The 21284-nt window shown below is 44.9% G+C and overlaps 1 protein-coding gene across 1 annotated transcript in view; it reads left to right on the plus strand.

Moving 5' to 3' along the window:
* Positions 1-504, plus strand: part of Ca10 (carbonic anhydrase 10) — a 508465-nt gene extending 507961 nt beyond the window's left edge. Inside the window, exon 10 of the mRNA XM_051158295.1 lies at positions 395-504. Within this exon, the coding sequence (XP_051014252.1) occupies positions 395-417 (23 nt within the window). The 3' untranslated portion in view covers positions 418-504. The remainder of the gene's footprint in view (positions 1-394) is intronic.
* Positions 505-21284: the final 20780 nt, after the last annotated feature.

A 21284-nucleotide genomic window follows, 5' to 3' on the forward strand; every position in this document is an offset into this window, starting at 1 on the left:
AAAGGGGGAAATGTGCTAGTTTGAGGTTGTAAACTGAAGTTCTCCTATCTCTAGTCTAAGCCAGAGCCTCCTATTAGGACTTTCCACATGACAAAAAGAGCTTGTACCTATCTCAGCTGCTGAACACTTGAAATGTGACCAGTGTGATAACACAAGTACATTTATTCTTTTCACTCATTCGGCTTCACGGTGGCTACCTAGAGTTCTTGGCTAGTGCCCTGGAAAGCACAAGTCTAAAAAGGAATGGGGCAGGGAGTAGTACATGAGAGTGTACATATGCTCTGTATGCATATTAATTCAGCTGTGTGCCTTGTTTTGTGTTGTGTGTATGTATATGTGTGTGTGTGTGTGTGTGTGTGTGTGTGTTCGGTTTTGTTTCTTTCTCTCATTCCAGTAAACGAATGGCTCCTCAAGTAGGGAACTAAGCCAAGAAGAATCCCACCTCAGTGAAATTCTACAACTGTGAATTGACGTGGCCCAGAATGCCCCCCCTGCCCCCTCCCCTTTCTTCCCTATATCCGTCTGTCCCTAAGCCTTTCACTCTTTGGATTGGTCCCTTCTTCATGAAAATCATTTGCAAAAATATTTCAAAGGAGTGTATCTACACACACACACACACAAACACACACGCACACAAACACACACGCACACACCACCTCCATGATGGGAAGTCAAGTTTCAAAAACAAAGGTTCATTCGTCAAAGGTCTTAGAAGAAAACAACCAGTTAACCTGATTACAATTTTGATACTGTTTTCCTGAACTAACAACGCTACCCAATGAGACTTCTCAGCCTTTGTACATACAAAATTCTTCCAAAAGAGAGAGGGGAGAAAACACCACTCTAAAAGCATCAAGCGAACTCTGCGTCCCCTCGTCCTTGACAGCATCCTAGGACACTCCGAGGGTGCTGTAACAGGTGAGCCAGGACAAAGCTGACCAAGGACACTTATTTCTAGATTCTTCAGTTTACTCAATGATTTAAATCTTCAAAAAAAAAATCTTTAAAAAAAAAAAAAAAGGACAGACATCAAAGAGCTATACGTTGTGTATATATATATCACCGCAGACTATAAGAATGGAATTATTTCCCTCTTTGTCACATAACTGTACTAGGATTTGCCCGAGATCAGAATCAATCCATTCGCTGTTTCTTGTTTTCCGAAGGTCATACAATGTGTTTGGTTATTGTTAACAGCCCAATAAATGTGTTTACTGCGTTGATTTCATTTTTTCTGGCTTTGGTCTGTTCTCCTTCCTGCCAGGCTCAGCCCTAGCCCCATGCAGCTCCCTTCTTGGATCTCCCCTGGTCCTTCATCTCCATGTTTTGTTTGTTTGCAGCCAGTTTTACTGAGTTTGTGGCAAGCAGGAATGCATTTGCTAAGCAGGTATATCTTTAACTCCACTCCATGGCTCGATCATTCATCCCAGGTGAGCTTCGCCTGACTTAGCAGGCGACAGATTCCTTGCATTTCAAAACTGCCATTCCCCACCCCACCCCCAAAACCCCTGTGATGCTCCCAAAGGAATGCACTTTGCCTTGTAAATTCCTGGGAAATTGGGGTATCTTTTCTCTCCAGGTGCAGCCAGATCTCACAAAGTACAAACGAATGCCTTTCTTTTCTTGTTTATAATGGTCACTCACTGTGTTTGGTTACTGTCAAAAAAAAAAAAAAATCAATAAATGTGTTTAACAAGTTACCCAATGCCCGTGTCTAAGTTTGTTGAGAAGGAGGATGCTCCCTGCTGATGTTCCATGAGTCCTGCTGGGTCCACCAAGCAATTGCATCCAGCCATCAGGGCAGCTGGAGCCACCAGAACAGGCTGTCTGGCCAGTCCCAGAACCAGGTAATTAATACCCTGTTGAGAAAACACATAGGCTTAGCTGCTGGAAGGGATGACTATTGGATGTTCGGTTGGTTGCCAAATTAAAAATAACTTTCATCTCTTCTTTCTGTCACAATCTCCAACAAGAGGGGAAGCACTGACAAGGTGGGTTGGTACAAACAGCACTGACAGGATAGGTGTATTGGAAAGCCCACCTAGAGGCAAGGTACACTGGTAATGAAAAAGTCAAACAATCAGTTCTCACATAACTAAAATACAATGCTAAGCTAGATTTTTCTTTCCACTTTTTGTATTAATGGTTATAATAGGAGAGCCTGAGCCATGGTGGTATCTAGGCCTACTTCTAAGTAATTGCATTTTTATAGGGAAAAAAATATCTACAAAAGATGTAGGGTGAGCAGGAAGCAGCCTTGCATTCTTCGGCTGGCTGCTTACAATGTGGTCACAATCTCCATTAGCCCATGACAGGAGCCAGTGACACAAATGACACTGAAAAGTATGCAAGCAAATTGACTTCCTTCTGCTACCTGCCTACTGTATGAGCCTGGGTAGGTTGCTTTATTTTTATGGTCTGTATACTGGAGATATTAATAACTATTCTGTGAGTTCTGTTGATACAAAAAGAATAACAACGCCACAGCTATTACAAGGAGAAAAAGAGAGACAGTTCATTCTAGAGGCAAATTTGAGTGACCATGTCCTGGGAAAACAAAATTGGATCACCACATGGACGATCGTGTCACACAAAGCAGTTTCATGAAGTTGTATTATAGCAGAGCAAAGAAAGGCATAAACCGAGGCAAATCCAAAAAGCACTGGTAGCTGTCTCAGAACAGTGGCTCCGGCAAGCAGGGGGCACCTCAGGTGCTATCTGATGACATTCTTAGCTTTGGAATTTGATGAAGCTACCTATCTACTGAGTTAATACATTCAAAAGGGGTTTTACCTATTTGTCACAAGATGTTATCTCTGACACAAAGGTGGGCAGAAGGATGAATTTTTAGGGAGCCAACACTAAGCCAAGATAAGGCCACTGGGCTCTGAACCTGCAACACCCCAAGCTCTCCACATCACTGTGGTTCCAGTAAGTCTATCGGTCTTTGCAGACATGGCGTCAAATAACTACTTATGGCGATACATGCACCTTGACTGGCCTGGAAGTGGTGCCCAGGGAGCGTTTGGGATTTTCTCACCAGAACTTTATCAAAATCACACCATGGCTGCCTTCGCAGAAAAGGGCTAGTATTGATCACCTGGAGACACTGGACTAACATCAAGAGAAGCAAGTGCCCTGCAGACTAGACAAAGAGGTGTCGAGGAGGAGCACAGGGAAGCAGGACGGTCACCAGTGCCCTATGTGACTCAGAACAGGTCAATTCGTCTCCCCAGAGCTGAGGCTAGGACAGAACAACCTCCCATAGCTTTCACACAATGACATTCCACAACCCCAGTACCCCCCTTCCCCCTCTCTCTCTCCTCTTCTCTTTCTGTCTCTCTGTCTCTCTTCCCCCACTCCTCCTCTCTGTCTCTCTGTCTCTCTTCCCCCACTCCTCCTCTCTGTCTCTCTGTCTCTGTCTCTCTGTCTCTCTCTGTCTCTGTCTCTCTGTCTCTCTCTGTCTCTCTCTGTCTGTCTCTGTCTCTCTCTTTCTCTCTCTCTGTCTCTCTCTGTCTCTCTCTCTCTCTCTCTTTCTCTCTCTTTCTCTCCCTTAGTCAAAGGTGGGGGCAGATAAGTGATCAGCTGCCCCTGACATCCTTGGGCCTCAGGAGAACTTCACCTCAACTGACTGAACTTGAAATGGGACAAACTGGTCTCTATCTTCCATCTTCCAGACCAATCCAAACAAGGGCTTTCTCCACATCCACTGGGGTCCCTAAGGTAGAAAGAAAGGCAGAGGGGCAGACATCCCACCTTCAGGGAAGATTAGCTAGATGGTGGTGCAGTTCATTAGCAAGGCACCTATCTAAATATGCACAAAGCCCTGGTTTCAATCTCTAGCACCCCATAAACTGGACAATGTGACTCCTTCCTGCAATGCAGGAGGTGGAGTTTGTGACCAGCTTGGGATTCATGAGACCCCATGAAACCCATGAGACCCCTATGAAAAACAGAGAAGCTGGCTTTTTTTTTTTTTTTTTTTTTTTTTTTTTTCAGATTTAGTTTGGTTTGACACAGTTAGCCAGGCTAACCTCAGACTCACAATTCTCCTGCCTCAACCATCCCAGTGATTAGATTACAGGTCTGTGCCGCCACACATGTACTCAAGAATAAAAGTATTCAAGTATATCAAAAATCTCCCTAGAACTTGGCCTGATGGGGACACACATCAAGAAGCAAAAGTCCATGAACATATTTTCTTAAGAATGAGCTAAGAATGAGATGGGCACAGGGTGGTGTGTTGTGTGAGATTTACCCAACACCAGCTTCACCCATCAAAGTCCCGGCTAGCATGGATGTCCCATTCTTCTGGGAGGGATCTGAAACTCAGGGTGTGCTGACCCTCATCCTCCTCCTACCAGACAAGGAAGAGGGGTAAACACACACACGCGCACACACACACACACACACACACACACACACACACACACACACACACACGAGCAGGCAGAGAAAACTGAATGGTACAAAGAGAAGAGGTGAAAATTTACAATTGTCTCCCGGGGAACCCATTTCGTGTTTCTAAGGCCATTAAGGCCTTGTTGCAGCTCTCTGGGTAGCAGTTTGGTTTCCATGGTAACAACAGGACAACCACAACTGGAGAGACTAAGCGTCCTCCCTGTGCGACGGTGACCTGGAATCCAGGCAGCAGAGCTATATGCACGGGCTGGAGTCTGATAGAGCATGTGGCTAACACATCACCAACACCCGTGGGGTGAACCTTTCATGCTGAAGGCCAGAGCACCTGTATCTGCACCAGTGTCCTAATTTTTTTGCTGCAGAAAGCTTAGGAATAGGATTCTGGGAGCCCAAACTCATTCTCATACCTTCAACGGTTAGCAGCTTGCACATGAGAGAAGATCTGTCAAGACTCCAGCCCAAGACATCCCTAAGTCACACCCTGGCAAGCATGTTCCCTGTGGCCCAGGTCCTGTGCTAAGTATTTCCATCCATCACATTTCGCCCACTCGGGGACCTGAGACAAATCCTCACTGCTGTTTCCACATTATAAATGTAGAACTGGCATCTTAAAGACTAAATGACCAACCCAGGGGCGCATGCTCATCTGAGGGAAAGCTAGGCTCAACTCTCTCAAAACATGTCTCCAACCACCAGGGCTCCCCACCCTGGCCTCCCTGGACTGGTGAAAACTACAGTTCATCAGCTCAGCAGAGAGCTGTTCACACTCCAAGGGAGAGGCCCAGCAAGCTCTAGTGAGCCTGAGGCCCATTTGTGTGTGAGAGCCACTATCAATCAGATGCTTATTCCTGCTGACTTCTGCTCTACAGAGACTCCACTTACTACAGGTTAGAATTACTTTGCATAATGCACCCCACTTTCATCCACGTTATAGAAAGTGCTTTCGTTGTCTTTTAATCTTTTATGTCAGCATACAAACCAATGGATTCATTGTAGTACTTCAACGCATATGCTTGCTCTTCTTCACCTTTCTCCCCTACCATCCTCCATTACGCCTTCTTGTGGGTACCTCCCCTCTCCTCAGTCCCTCACCTTGCTTTCATATCATATGTATTCCATAGTCCTTTATTATTCCTCATCCTCTTTTTGTTTATTGTGGTCTTGCTGGAGGTGTATCATTAAGGATGGGCTTTGAGGTTTCATTCAATACACACACACACACACACACACACACACACACACACACACCTCCTCGTGGTTGTATTAAAATGTGAGCCTAAGCTACTGTTTTAGTGCTATTGCCAGTCTGCCTGCTGCCATGTTCCTGCTGCCATGTTCCCCACCATGGTAGTCATAGACTCTAACCCTCTGCAAGCATGAGCCTCAGGTTAAATGTTTTCATTTAGAAGTTGCCTTGGTCATGGTTTTTTGTTTGTTTGTTTTTTGTTTTTTGTTTTTTGTTTTTTGTTTTTTTGTTTTGTTTTGTTTTGTCACAGCAATAGAAAAACAAGTAAGACACCTTTTCCCCTTAGATCTCTTCCTTCACTTTTATCTCCCTTTTCTACTATTGGGCAGTGTGTGCGTGTGTGCGTGTGTGCGTGTGGGTGCGTGCGTGCGTGCATGTACCCATCACAGATCATCACTCTCAATTACTGTTTTGAACAAATAAAAACAAGCCATGAAAAAAAAAAAAAACAAAGCAAAACAAAAACAGGACACTATGAGTCGAGTGTCTGGGAAGATGAGCTAGGTACATAATTAAAGAGCAGTCGTAGGTAAGTTACAGGCCTGCCAACACTTACTCCACTATGTCTTTCTCAAGCAGCAGTGCCTCCCCACAACACTGAAGCGCTGTGTCGAGTCCTGTCCTACCGCTCGTCATCTCAGGCCCAAACTATGGCAACATCCATCCAACAGGTCTGCTACCTCTAGTCTCCAGGTGAAAGTCTGTGGACACCAAGAACACAAAAACACTTGAAATAAGAGCCTGTGTTCACATTAAAGAGGGGTTGTAGGATATGTGGGCTGGGCTGGGGCCTGTGTAGAAAACCAAACTAAATAGTTTCTATGGGCATGAATGCGAAACTGAACAGAAAATCTGAAGGGATCGCAGTCCAAATTTATTTGGTAGCAAAAGAAATTCCAGGTACAGTACACACTGGGCACCAAGATTCAGAGCTTAACTGGACCGAGGAGTTACCCGGGAGCTTTTGGAGAGGACGCAGGGGCACATCCCTACCTAGAAATTGCCTGGGGCCATCTTCCAAGACTAACAACATCAGTGGTCCCCAGCAGTTTTCAGGCTAAAAGTTCAAGTTCTTCAGCAGAGTCTTCATTAATGAGTTCTCAGCAGAAGTAAGTCCATGCAAGCCTGGGTCCCTGTTATGCAAGAGGCCAAAGTTCCCAGAGTCTTGGCTGTTTTCCAGATGCCTGCGTTCTCTCGGCACCTGGCACGAGCTTCTCAGCTTGGGGTATTCTTCCCAGTTTTTCCTCATCGGTGAAAAGGCTACACGATGTTGGAGAGACGTCTCGAATGTTACTTAAGGTTTTCTTGATCTCACGAGTTCTGCCATCACCTGAGCTCATAGCATATAGACTGTATCTCTAACACCTCAATTAGAAATACACATGAAACATAAAGAGCTACATTGTGGTCTCTGCAGCAGTTTGGAGTTTCCCGAAGGCAGAGGTGAGCTCTCTCCCCATCTTTGCACCTGTCGTCCCTATGCACAGAGAAAGCAAACAAGCAAGATGTTGTGCAAACAGCAGCGTTGCAAAACTGCAGGATACAGATGATTCATGTAGGCTAGAGAGTGACAGTATTCTATCCTTTTCAGTTGAGAACTATGAACTCCCTCTGGTATCAAGCACGGTGACGGCTTCTTTTTACATATTATTTAACTACATTATTTTACTTGATGCCTCTAGAATGTCTGCCAAGACATTCTGGGCCTTATTGGACCGATACCATAAATTAAGGATCAGAGAGCTAACAATGCACAGCCAAGTTATAGAGCTAGGGAGGATTGGAACAGGGACGTTACAAAGGGGATGACTTAGTGGCCTTCCTGCCGAGACTAGAAAACCCCTCAGGTGAACATGCTCTTGGCCAGCACTAGAAAGGAAGGGTTCATCCACGTAGGGCTGGAGTTGTGCAGTCCATCCAAGTAGGGCTGGTATGATCTGCATGTTTGGACCCTGCCGTAACTTCCATCCTGAAATTCCCAACTCCAAGATGATGGTATCAGAAGGTAGCACTTCTAGAAGGTGGTTAGGTCTTCATGGATGGAAATGCTGCTCGCCCCTGGTACACAAAACCAAGACAGACTTCTCACCCCTTCCACCATAGAGGGCATAGCAAGAAGAAACCATCGATAAGCCAGAAAATAGGTCTCACCAAAAGTGAATCAGCCTTGACCCTGGGCTTCCCATCCTCCACGACTGTGAAAGAATAGATTCCCATTTTGTAATTTTGTAAAAAGCATCCAGTGTGTGAAATTACAGTGATCCAAATAGTCAACGGTGGGCATCAATACAAAGGGTGCCAATGGTTCACAGACCTAGACCGTTTAAATCAAAGCCGCTGGTGAGTCTGCTCTGCCATCTGCAGTGTTGGCCACCCATCTGAATCACCTGGGGTTCTTATCACAGTAGCCCCCGAATAGGTGTTGATGGATCTGAATGTTCTTTGGGCGAACCTGATGTTGGCCAAAGGTGAAAGCCGCTATTCCATACCATGATAATTGCTGATCAGATCCCTGTATGTGTAAGCCACCTGACTCTCAAACAAACGCTCCATTAGAATGACAGAACACTGAACGGAGGAGAGAAGAAAAGTAAACCCTCACTGCCATGTGCTGGGAGCCAGTGAAGGCACAGAACCCGCCCCACAACCTCAGCCTTTTCACCTCAGGGTTCAGACTCATCAGGATTCTGAGGGTAACGAATAGTTCATTTTAAGAGGGGGTTAAGAGTGTTAAATAATAACCAAGCTGTCACTGTGTCTGAGCACTCACCCAAGAGAGTGGCAGCCTTACCCCATCACCAGACAACAAGACATTCCAGCCTGGTCTTCAGGTGCCTCGTGAGTGAAATGGATATAATCATTGCTTTTCATACCCCAACAGGTTGTGAAAACAAAGCCAGAGACAAGGTGTGAAAAAGCTTAGGGAAAGTGTTAAACAAATGTCAGGAAGAGCTAATAGAAGGAAGGCTGATGATTCTGCCGCTGTGTAGGCAGATACAACACTGGGAAGCGTGCACATGTAGAAACACCGACTTCACAGCCATCCAGTGGCTGTACAACACATCCTGTGTTTTAGGCACAAGCCAATCCTCTTAGGACCAGGAGGACCAGGGGGAGATGCAGTCACAGTTTATTTTAGAACATACCTCACTGGTACAAATGTTAGAGAAACGACAGTGCGCTCGCTCTCCCTCCCTCTCTCTCTCTCTCTCTCTCTCTCTCTCTCTCTCTCTCTCTCTCTCTCTCTCTCTTTCTCTCATGCTTTTGAAAACTAGGGATTGGGGATTAGAGAGAACAGACCATGTAGGAAGTTGTAGAAGGGAGAAACGAGTTCCAATAGAGGCTTCTGGGCGAGAAGGCTGCCTTGACAATGCTCCCTGAAGGCACCACATCACCTGTAACAAACTCATTTGAGTTGATAAAGCTCAAAATGTGGTCAGGTGAATAAGAAAGAAGCTGGCATTACGGCTTAAAGGAATAGCAAAGATGCTCTGCCCCAAAATGCTATAGGGGGCAATGTAACCCCCATTGCCTGTAATGTCAGCTAGCTCTCCTCTGCTAGAGGCTTTTGTGTGTGTGTGCGTGTGTGTGTGTGTGTGTGTGTGTGTGTGTGTGTGTGTGTGTGTGTGTGTGTGTGTGTGTGTCTTCGGAGCAGAGGGTTGACACATCACTTCCTCTAATTTACTTCATTTGCTGGATGCTTGGCAGCTCCATGCTGGACGCCGAACTAGGTACAATGGGAGAATACTGAAGAGTAAACCATGGATTCTGATACTAAGAAGTTTAAGCTCCATTTTTGAGAGGGATGAACTCCCCTGTGACTTAGGAATATTTAAGGCACAGTTGTCTAGGAACTGGCAGGCAAGTTGGCTGCCAGCATGACTGTACACCCTGCACATAGCACAGGGGTGTCCAGGAGAGAGGATGACTGAGGACCGTGTTGTGCAATTCATCAGCCTACAGGGAAGGGACATCTTCTTGTAATTCACCACAAGATGCCACTTGTGCTAGGTGAGGCCCTGAGCAGAGACTTTAAGAATGATAGGAAAGTCAGGAATGAAGAACAAGTTCTTAATTGAAAGGCTCAGTGGGGAGCTTTAGTAAAGGAAACTGGCTCTCAGTGAGATCTGTAGGTAGCAGGATTGGAACGGATGGGCGGCAGTAGAAGGGACAGGCTCAGCCTAGCAGGTACCCTGCGGATGATGAGCACTCGCTTGTCTTGGTACACAGCAGATGAGAGTGGGTGGTTTCCAGGATGGGAGCAGGGGGCAGTGTGCAAAGCAGGAGGCAGGGTGGTTGGCAAAGCAAAGAAGATGGCAATGTGCACAGTGAGGAGGGTGACAGTGTGTAAAAGTTTTTATTTCCTCTGATGAGTAGATGATATGAGAGCCAAACGCAAGTTTTATGAATACATGGCTGGACTGAGGTCAGAGCATTTTTATCTCTGTTCTATCTATCCCTAGGCCTAGGCCTGGAAGCTTCTAGCCTCCATACCATCTCATCTTCTGTAATCCCAGACCTTGAAGGCTTCCATCCTCCATCTGCTAACCTAGGCCTAGAATGTTTCAGCCTCTGAGACTTAGAATAAACACACCCTCTCTAGCTCTTTCTGAACTCTGGATGACTGGTTCAACTAAACTGTTCTGGCTCAAAGTCTTTCCCAAGATGACTGATTCTAATTCTTTTGGCTTCTGAATTGTTCTGCTTGGAAAAGCTGCCTCTGAGCTCTGCAAACTGAACTGTGCTGATGGCACAGAACAGCAGAAACTCAACTGAACTCAATAGATCTGCATCGGCTCAACTTTTTCTCTCTCCTTCCTGTCTATTCTCGTGAGAGTTGGGTGTATCCTGTCCCTGACTCGCTCTGTCAAATCTTTCTCTGATTCATCACCTCGTCTGCCCTTCAATTAAACTTCATTCATTGTATGGGATGAAGGGTGCGTACTAAAGGTGGGTCTGTATCCCAGCCAGAGGGATTCAAGGCATGTACTAAGGGCATGGCTGCCTTCCAGCTGGATCACACAGACCTAGGTCTTTGGATGTGATCCCTTTGCCAGCGTAGCCATGTTGCTGGATTAAAATTCCTCTACAGCAGTGTGCAAGGCAAGGAGGATGGCAGTGTGCACAGCAGAAAAGTCAAATGTCCCTAGACCTGACCAGTGCAGTCAATTCTGAGCTCCACGGTTCATGTGTTCATGACACTTAGCAATTATCCTCTGCTTCTGAGCCTGAGGTTACTCATTCATGAAAGAATGAAAGTTGTAGTGAGGCAGTGGTGGCACATGCCTTTACTCCCAACAGCTGGGAGGCAGAGGCAAGCTGGTTTCTGTGAGTTTGAGGCCAGCCTGGTCTACAAAGCAAGTTCCAGGATAGCCAAAGCTATCAAGTTTTTAAAAACAGAGAAACACTGTCTTGAAAATTCCAAATAAATAAATAATTATTGTACATGAAAGCCACTGCTACAGGCCCCATAAGAGTCGAATGGTAGAAACTATCTAAATGACCATTGACAGGCAAGTGGTTAACCAAATTGCATTGTATGTGTATAGTGGCATATTATCAATTATGAAGAGGAATGCTTCAAATCTAATGAACCTCTTTGAAAACTCTCAGAATCAAAAGGAAGTCCTGGGCCTGGAGAGATGGCTTAATGGTTAAGAGCACCGCCTGCTCTTCCAAAGGTCCTGAGTTCAATTCCCAGCAACCACATGGTGGCTCACAACCATCTGTAACATGATCTGACATCCTCTTCTGGCGTACAAGTGTATATGTAGGCAGAACACTGTATATGTAGGCAGAACACTGTATACATAATAATAAAAATAAAAAGTTAAATACAATAAAAAGTTAATTAATTAATTAAATTTAATAAAAAAAAAAAGGAAGTCCCATTTATCAAGCCTTACTGGGGGAAGAGGGAATACAGACAGACAGAGATAGAGATGAAGACAGAGAGAAGTTATAGATGTGAGAATTCCACACCTGTATAGCTGACAGCAAAAGCTGTTGTCAAAAGGCTAACTGGAACCACACCCTTGCATGAAGGCCACCATAACTTTCACACACACACACACACACACACACACACACACACACACACACTTTTCCAAGGACTCCTGCTCATCAGCAGCCTATTTAATCTTGAAGCAATAGGCCCTTATTAGTGATCCCTGTAGCTAAGGGTTATGGCTTTTTTGTTTCAAAATATCTTATGTGATTCTCTCATGATGGCCTTTAAAACTTGCTTTTGTTTCAACCTCCCTGAATCTGCTAGTAGTTTATTAGGTGTGTGAATTTCCATTTCGATCATGTCCTGTTACTCACAAATAAAGATTATTATGGGGGTGGGGAGGAGGGGGAGAATTCCCTAACCCATCCTCAAGAAAATACTGAGAAATACAGTAGTGAGAGAGGACCGTTGCCCCACGGGATCTTAGCGTGACAGACAACAGGAAACTATTGCGAGTCTTGAGCAGGAAGGCAGCATAGCGCCTAGAATCTGAGAGTGAACATGACCGTAGGTGTAGGGGGGTCTGTGGGAGGAGGAGGAGAAAGGAAGCTTTCAGTCCTTACTGTTCAGAAGGAAGAAATTCAAAGCTAAGAACTCTACAGAGAGAGGTTCAGTGTCTTCTTCCTGTTTCTAAGACCCTGATTCTCCAGACTCCTGAGACCCACCCCTCTATCTCAGTATATAGCCCACTTTATCTTTTTTTCTTTTATTTATTTTTTTAATTAATTTATTCTTGTTACATCTCAATGGTTATCCCATCCCTTGTATCCTCCCATTCTTCCCTCCCTCCCATTTTCCCCTTATTCCCCTCCCCTATGACTGTTCCTGGGGGGGATTACCTCCCCCTGTATATGCTCATAGGGTATCAAGTCTCTTCTCGGTAACCTGCTGTCCTTCCTCTGAGTGCCACCAGGTCTCCCCCTCCAGGGGACATGGTCAAATGTGAGGCACCAGAGTATGTGAGAAAGTCATATCCCACTCTCCACTCAACTGTGGAGAATGTTCTGACCATTGATATAGCCCACTTTTTCAATGTCCTTACCTAGCAAGAAACCTCAGACACTAGCTGTTTCAGGAGATAGACCAGCAAACATAAAACAATGGAGGGAGACTTCAGGAAGGAAGCCTGGGAGGGAGAAGTAACAAAGACTGCTGATGTACATCACACGCAGACTGTTTCAGGGGAAGCTATTTTCTTCAACTATCACGATCTTCCTTTAAGGTGGGAACTGTTGCTATCGACCCTACTTTATTATTCAACCAATAAGCAATGAAGAAGTGAGTCTGTGCTACCTAGACCCCCCTTGTATCTCACCAGTCCATCATGGAACCAGTCAGAAAAAAAATGAAAAAAAAAATTAAAAACAAAAGAAAAGGGGGGGCAGAGGTTAGCTAAAATAAGTAACAACAATATTCTAAAAGAACTAAAAGCAAATGTTTAAACAAGCACATGTATAAATACGTCTATAATAGCAGTGGTCACAATGTGCAAGAGGTGAAGACACACAAGATGCCCAGCAAAGGAATAAATAAATGGTGACATATTCATGCTGTGGGGCCACGGAGCCGTGGGACTCGGGGGAGGCCTGCTGGAGCAAGAGTGGCATCAAGGCATGCCCGAACCCCACAAATCTCATGCTGACATTGCAGGAGTAAGATCAACAGCCCCTGCCCAGGGCCTGCATGTCCCAGAGCATGTAGCCCTACACCCCCATCTTTGCCTCCCCTCCCCTCAAGGAGGTCGTATAGCCTGGTAGCCAGGTAAAACTTCCTCTCCCTTTATAAGGTCATGTCCAGCAACACCTGGAATTCCTCCTTATGCAAATGAGGCATCCCCAGCGCCCTGGTCCTGGCCAGTGATGTACACTTACCTCCAAAACTTCGACCCACCCCACAAAGGTTTAAGTAGTTTTTGCTCCCCTCACTAAACGAGCTGAGCTGTCTCACTGAAGCCTGTCTCCTGATAGTCTGTTCTCATAGCATTCACAGCCACCTTGGAGTCTCTCCGGCTCCAGCCTCTCACTTCTCCTCTCTCAGAATCCAATGGTCATGAACAGGCCATTATGTATCCATAAACAGTAACGGACTGCTGGCATATGATGCCACATGCGTGGGCCTGAAACATACTCTGCTAAATGAGAGTGACTAGACACAAAGGGCCGCAAATTCTACTATTCCATTGATGTGACACTACAGCATAGAAATTCAAAGTGGTAGAATGTGGATTTACGCATGCTAAAGACAGAAAGAGAAGGGGACTAGGACACCGTCCTAACAGGTACAGGCTTTCTGTTTGTTTTGTTTTGTTTTTAATGGGGTTCAAAGAAGTACATTTCATTCTGCCATTCTCATTCATAATGTTTTGTTGTTTTTTTTTTTCCTTCACTCTTCTTCATTTCCTTATCCCTCAACTTATACCTTTTCAATTTCATGCCATTTGAGTCACTGGAAAAATTGCTTAGTGGTTAAAACACTTCCCACATAAGTATGAGGACCAGAGTTTGGGTCCCCAGGAGCCACATAAATACCCCGTGGCCATGGCTGCTTCAGAATTCCAGCTTCAGAAGACAGAGAAAGGAGATCTGCCCAACATCAACCCTGTCCTTCATATTTGTACCTACACACATGCAAATGTGCCTACATAATACAAGCACACATAAAAATGGGAAATGAGTAAACAAATATAAATCAGTTTTGCTTTGGTTTGGCTTTGGAGTAATGGCAAATTGCTGAAACTAGACAGAGGTAGTAGGTGTATAATGTTGTGAATTTTTCACTTCCAAATGGCTATTTTTATGTGATGAGAACATCATCTCAGTTTAAAAACTCAAAATGGACAATGCTGCAATGAAGAGATCCACCGACAGGAGGCAGTGATAGGGGAGCCCAGAACAGATACAGTCAGACGCTGGCCTGTGGCTCACAGCTCTACTTAAACCTGATTTTTTTTTTTTTAATTACTTACTTAGTTAATGGGAAAATGCAGTAAATGGAAATGTCTTCCTCCCATTGAATACATCCCATGATCCGGGCCTTATGATATAAGCTTCGTGGACACAATTTATATAACATTCCAACAGTTTTACATGACTAAAACATCCTTGTTACTCCCAAGCACCATGAAGCAACCAAAGCTTAGGCATGTTTAAATGACTGCCCAATAGCCTACTCAGGATGAGTGACAGATCTGGGATTCAAATGCGACACCGCCCCTCACTATCTTCCCGCACTCAGAGTGCCTCCTAACACAGGAGCTGCTTTGAGTCCAGGGAAACCATTACTGCAGGCAACCAGCAGCACTCCCCCACCCCACGCCCAGCTTTGAGTCCTCTGGACAGAGAAAGGCAGCAGTCACTGGTTCTAAAGTGCCCTGCCTGTCAGCAGTAGCGAGAAAGAGCAGGCTGCTCGGGCTTGCTGATCCTCTCTTCCAAACACACAGAACAATGAACAGTCACAAGTGTTCAGGGCAATTATTTTGTTTCCGGTAAATTAAAACACCTGTTAAATCTTGGAGGCCATTTCCAGGACTCCTCCTACAGACGTATTCAGAAAGAGGCTTAGATGATAAATATGCAGACCAATTACAGCAAGGCGCTGAGCAGCAGGGAGAACTCAGACTCCTTCCTGCAGTGTCCAAAGGGTGAAAGTAATAAAGGACAACCAGGCTCTGTCCAACACCCACATGGAGCTAAGGATGAGAAATGGATAACGGATCTTTCCAGGAGGCACCAACAAGAGCAAATGGTAGAAGCACTCCACGCCCAGGAGTTCACGCCCCTCAACTCTCACTCAAGTGCTAAACAACCCAGGCTTGCACTAAAGAGAGACAATGAGGATGTCTTAAGGCTGCAGCGGAACCTACCAGAAAAAGGAGAGATTTGATGAGCCTACAAGAAACCTCAAGAAGTAAATAGTACTACGCCTAAAGCAACCAGCCACCTCAGCATGTGCTTGAGATCAAAGACATAGCTGCTTGGACGTCTTAAGGCCATTCTACAAAAGTTCATGAGTTTGGAGAAATAAAAAATTATTAAATCCGCCACTTCAGAAGCAAAATATGTAAGTCCTAAATTTGAGTGGAAAGATTGGTCAAAATTATGCGAGCTTGTGCCTAGGGCTTGGGTATACTAAGATGTGCCTTGATAATATTAAGGTTCTCTAGAGAAACAAAACAAATGAGGCATGTATGAGAACAGCTTCCACAGTATGGTCTGAGCAGCCCAGCAGTGGCTATGTTCACACTAGAGAGGTCGAGACCCCAGGAGCTGCTCAGCTCATGAGGCTAGATACCAGAACAGTCCCAACTCGGCACTGAAGAGCTAGAAGTATCTCACATAGCCACTCACCTTCAGTCCATATTGGAAGTCCAAAGAAGCTAGATTATGGTATCAGAGAAGGCAGGAAGCAGCAGCAGCAGCAGCAGCAGCAGCAGCAGCAGCAGCAGCAGAGTAGATGATGATGCCAATAAAGAAGCAGGAAAAAGCCTTTCCTTTGGATCTCCTCTTATCTGGGCTTCCTCAACTAAGCGCCACCCACCCTTGGGGTCTTTCCACTTCAAATAGCCCACCCTATGCAAAAAAAAAAAAAAAAAAGAATAACAGCAACAACAAAGAAAAAACCCCAAGCAAGCCAAACAAACAAAAACCCCTCACAGGTATATCAGAACAGGGTCAAAAGAATTGACTCACGGTGAGCAATGCCTTGAAGAGCTGTGAGAGAAGCTCCAGGGGAAAAAGGCAGAGGGTCTTTTACCTCAAGTGCATTTTGCTCTGTGGGTTGTTCTTGGATGTGATTTCATGCCTCCTGTGACAAACATCTACATTCAATCCATCATAAGACATGTTTATACCTGTTGGATATCTGAACATAGCTATAGAGGCCAGTCTGGTGACAGGATATGCTGAGTGCTGTCCTTGGTGCACCCTGAGTCTGGATGTGGCCTCCGGCCTTGCTTTCCCAGATATAATCTATAGTACATGCCAGACACTTATGTTTAAATTAGTCCTGTCCTGAGAAAGTTCTGAGAAAGGGCTCCTCTGTTAATACTGACTATATGCTTACTGACATTTATTTTACATGTGTTTCTGATCATGGAAGTAAATTCTGAATTCAAACAACCCTTTTTATACCATTGCCTTTTGGTACATTCCTGTGTAAAAGTACACCGAAGCCAAAGCATGGTTGTCTACAGCATGAGACTGTAGTCCTCAGGTCCAGCACACAAGAGCTGTGTAGATTGACAAACACTGGCACAGGTGTGCCCAGTGGCTTGTCTGTTAGTTGATTTCAGAGCTAATCAGGTTGACAGCCCAGTCTGGGCATCACAGTGACTTATGTAGCAGGAGGAGTTGTGTAAGACATGGACAGAGGATGGCTGACTACTCTGGTGGGACTCGAACTCTAACTGAAAGAAAGAGAATGGCCTTTAAATATGAGTTCCTGCCTCAGTTCCTCATCTCACCAGCCAGGTGAGTGGGCATGGTGCATCTCAAAGAGATCCAGGCTCCTTGGGTAAAGCATAGGCTCCCACTTCCCATTTCTTTTTCAGATTTCTTTTCATAGAGAGCTCTTCTCTCTTGTTTAGAATTTCATGCCATACATATCAACTAAGCATCTGTTATGCACAGGTAACTACAGCATTCTCCCATTCTGTGAGATCCTATGCCTGCTTCCAGACAAGTCAGGACTCCAAAAGAGGACTAACAACATACATGCCAAAGGTACATGGTGCAAAGAGCAGGGATCCAGCCTAGGTACTGACCAGGAAATGCCCCCAGGAGAAGTCCAGATCCACATTTCTAAATACTCTATGTGATAGGTAGGACCAGTCATTGCCCATTTACACTCATTTAATATAGCATCCTGTCTCTAGCCTGATGGCCAGCTCTGCCCTGGGCAAACATTCACCAGAGTATAAATGACATTTTTTTTAAAATACAAAAGTATTTTGTAAATGCCAAAAGGAAAGAACATTACCCTATGCCCCTTTCCCACCTGTCACTCTTTGGCTCACAGTTTCAGAGATTACAGTCCAGGGCCAGCTGGATCTGTTGCATTTATCGAACAGTGTGGCAGGGTGTGTGTGGAAGAGTAAAGCCACTCAAATCATGGCAAGTAGGAAGTAGATTAGAGTGCAAATTCCCAGGCACTGGTACTCATGTGCAAGCTGAGTGTGCAGAGAATGGTGCTCTGGAGAGAGGGAAAGAGCAGCTGGTCTGCAACTACTACAAACCAAGCTGCATTTTAGTGGCGGGCATGCCCACAGTCAATCCTCAGTGTGATGTCCTGCCCTAGATCCACAATGTCTTACACAGTAGGCAACCAATACTTCTCCAGGGCCCTACCACTGATGGTGACCACTTGGTTCCACACCAAGGCAATGTGTTGTCATGTGCCTGGGTTCAATTCCTTTAAAATAGCCTTCCAGTTTGTGATATGGCCATCATTCCTCATTCCTCGAGTCCCAAAAGACTTGGCTGTGTTGTTTATCCAGGCATGTAATTACACGGCGTTAACTTTACTTTTCTAGTCAGTGCCATGGCCAGACCTACAAGATCTGTGACTCCTGTGAACCAAGAGGCCAGAGGTCCTCTGAGGAACGCCTTGGGAAAGAATGTTTGAGACAGGAGCAATGGCCCATGTGACACACAGAAGGGACCTATGTGAACCTCCTCAAGCTCAGGGTGAAGAAAAGCCTTTTGAGGAAATGCATCCTGGAGCACAAGCTGCATGGAATAAAGTGTCTCAGAAGGAGTACCCAGACAGGGCATTTTTAAAAATTAAAGTCCTACCAACCCACTTAGAATGCTGTCCCCAAAGCCTCTCTAGCTATCTACATGGAGTATGTCTGAATAAGGAATACATTTAAATTACTTATTGTTTCTCAGAGGAACTGTCACCCACATGCTGTCAGCCTGTGTTGCAGAGGAGCCCAGACTAAAAATACCAGTAAAACTCTTAGTCTTAGGGACTCTTTTAGTATTAGAGTTAGGGTAGTGAAAATAATAAGTAAATCTGCTGTCACCTGTCACTTCAAAATAAGATGTGTGTGTGTGTGTGTGTGTGTGTGTGTGTGTGTATGTGTGTGTGTGTGTGTGAGTTTACATATCCCTCCCCACAATGAAGTGTTATTCTGGTTTGTTTGACTAAGTAACCACTGGGCCAGAAAGATTTCTTCCAATCAAACCCTTCACCATGTACAGCACATATACCCTAAAAGAAAAGAAATACACAAGAAATTGATAACTATAGCCACTCTGGTGTGCTATAGTACACGAAAATGTTTACCTGCTCTTTCATTTGACACCTGTTTGCTAATATAGCAAGTATGAGCCACCCACAGCATAAAGGACAAGTCAAACACTTGAGCATTCTCACATTAGCGAGTTGCTCATTTTCTCATTCTTGGACTAGACACCCCCTTCCTGAATGGCTCAAGAATCGTCAGACTTGCTTGTACAGTTCTGTCCCAGCTGCTGAATGTAAAGAAAACAAGAGAACCCCTAGACCCAATGACTGGCAGTGGGTTATGCTCATAACCTGATCAACTCAATGGTTGTTGACTGTCCCTCCTGTTAGTAGAGACCCTGACCCAAGCGAAGGGCACCCCAGTCATTCTTTATGGAGACCCCATTTCCCTTTTCAATGGGCACATTACCTTGGAACCCACAGCAATGCATCTGAGAGTGTCTCCTAACTTTGAAATTCAAAAGGGAAGTTCTGAGTCCTGGTTCTTCTTCTCCTCCTGTAACTTCTTAGCTCCCATGCAAATGGAGCCCCCCTCCTCACAGTGCCAGCTTTTTAGGTCTAAGGTTCCTTCCAGGGAGAGTCTCTTACCTCCTTTCCCAAGGGTGGAAGGTAAAATCTGTTTACACTTACTTTCTGTTGCTGTAATAAGGCCACAGACAAAAATCAACTTGGAAAGAAATGGGGTTCTTTGACTTAGAGGTTGCAGTTCACCCACAGGGGAAGCCATGGCAGGAACCCAGAGTCAGGAACGGAAGCAGAGGCTATGGAGGAACGCTGCTTACTGGATTGCTCCCCCTAGCTTTCTTTCATGTTAATATTTTGTAGATTTTTTTTATACGAGTATGAGTGCTTTGCCTACATGCATGTCAGTGCGCAATGTGCATGCCTGGTGCTCAGGGAGGTCAGAGGAAAGCATTGGAACTGGAGTTATAAGTGGTTATGAACCAACATGTGAGTTCTAGGAATTGAACCTGGGTCCTCCCAAGAGCAACAAGTGCTCCTAACTACTGATCCATCACTCCAGTCCCCTTAGTTTGGTTCCTTACCTCAGCACCACCTGCCCAGGGGTGACATCACCCACAGTAAGGTTGGGTCCTTTCACAACAATCAAGAATGTTCTCTGCAGGCGTGTCTGTAGGACAGTCTGATGGGGATATTGTCACAGTTCAGGTTCCCCCTTCTTAGACAACTGTAGCCTGTGCCAAATTGACAAGCAAACAGACAGACAGACAAAACTCCTAACCAACACATCATCAGTCTTCCATTTGTACAACCATCAGAGCCATTTGAGGAACTCCTCCCTAAAGAAAAATCCACTCCAAGTCTGTCTGCCCACCCAAGCAAGGAAACTATAAACTACAAAGAGAAACTTCTTAAAATCTGAAAAACAAAAATAAGCACTCTTTCTATGCCTCATGGTTTGTCCCCCTGTGAAACTCCTACTGGCGTTTAATCCCCATTGTGAGTTACTGAGAGAGCTTAAATTTAATCCAACTATAGTGTTTAGCCGTAGAGCCCCGGGAAGTACTCAGGATTAAATAATGTCATCAGGATACAGCCCTCAAGGGTGAAAACAGAGAAATCAGAGGACTCGCATGCACTAGCGGCATGCACACTCACTGTCTCTTGCCACGCAACACAGTCTGTTTTATCCCTGGACTCTGTCACCAGGAGGGCCATCAGACTCAACCCCTTAAGCTTGAACCTCCAGGAACCACACATTTCTTTTTGTTAAAACTTACCAACAACAGAAAATGGGTTAATACACCACTCTGGTGATTTTTCTGCTATGAATGTGCATTACTTTTTTCTTTTTTCTTTTTGGCTTTTCAAGACAGGGTTTCTCTGTGTAGCCTTGACTTACCTGGACTTGCTTTATAGACCAGGCTGGCCATGAACTCACAGAGATCTGCCTGCCTCTGATTCCCTGAATGCTGGGATTACAGGCATGTGCCCCCACCCCAGGTTGCATTACTTTTTTTTTTTTTTTTTAATAATGGAAGGGTTTGTTTTTTTATTAATATATAATCATCCTCATAGTTTGTTTGATCATGAAAAGTATCATGTTCCAAAGAACAATGCAACAAGGAAAAGCCAAACATACCCATTCGCCTGCCTTCCCCTATCTGTATGGAGAACATGCTCCAGAGTGGCTACTTGTAAGTGCTTTTCTTTCTACTCCCAGGCCTCCAACTCGTAGCCTAGGCCTGATTTCTTCTTTTTCTCATGCCCTTCCCAAAATTTACTATACTTTCTTGATTCCCTGGCCAAACTCAAATTAAGACAGGAAAAGGAAGGTAAAGAATTGGTCCTAAAAAAAAAAAAAAAAAAAAAGAATTGGTCCTTACATCATATACA

Source organism: Acomys russatus, chromosome 16 (assembly GCF_903995435.1).
Source record: "Acomys russatus chromosome 16, mAcoRus1.1, whole genome shotgun sequence".
In the NCBI taxonomy this organism is placed as follows: domain Eukaryota; kingdom Metazoa; phylum Chordata; class Mammalia; order Rodentia; family Muridae; genus Acomys; species Acomys russatus.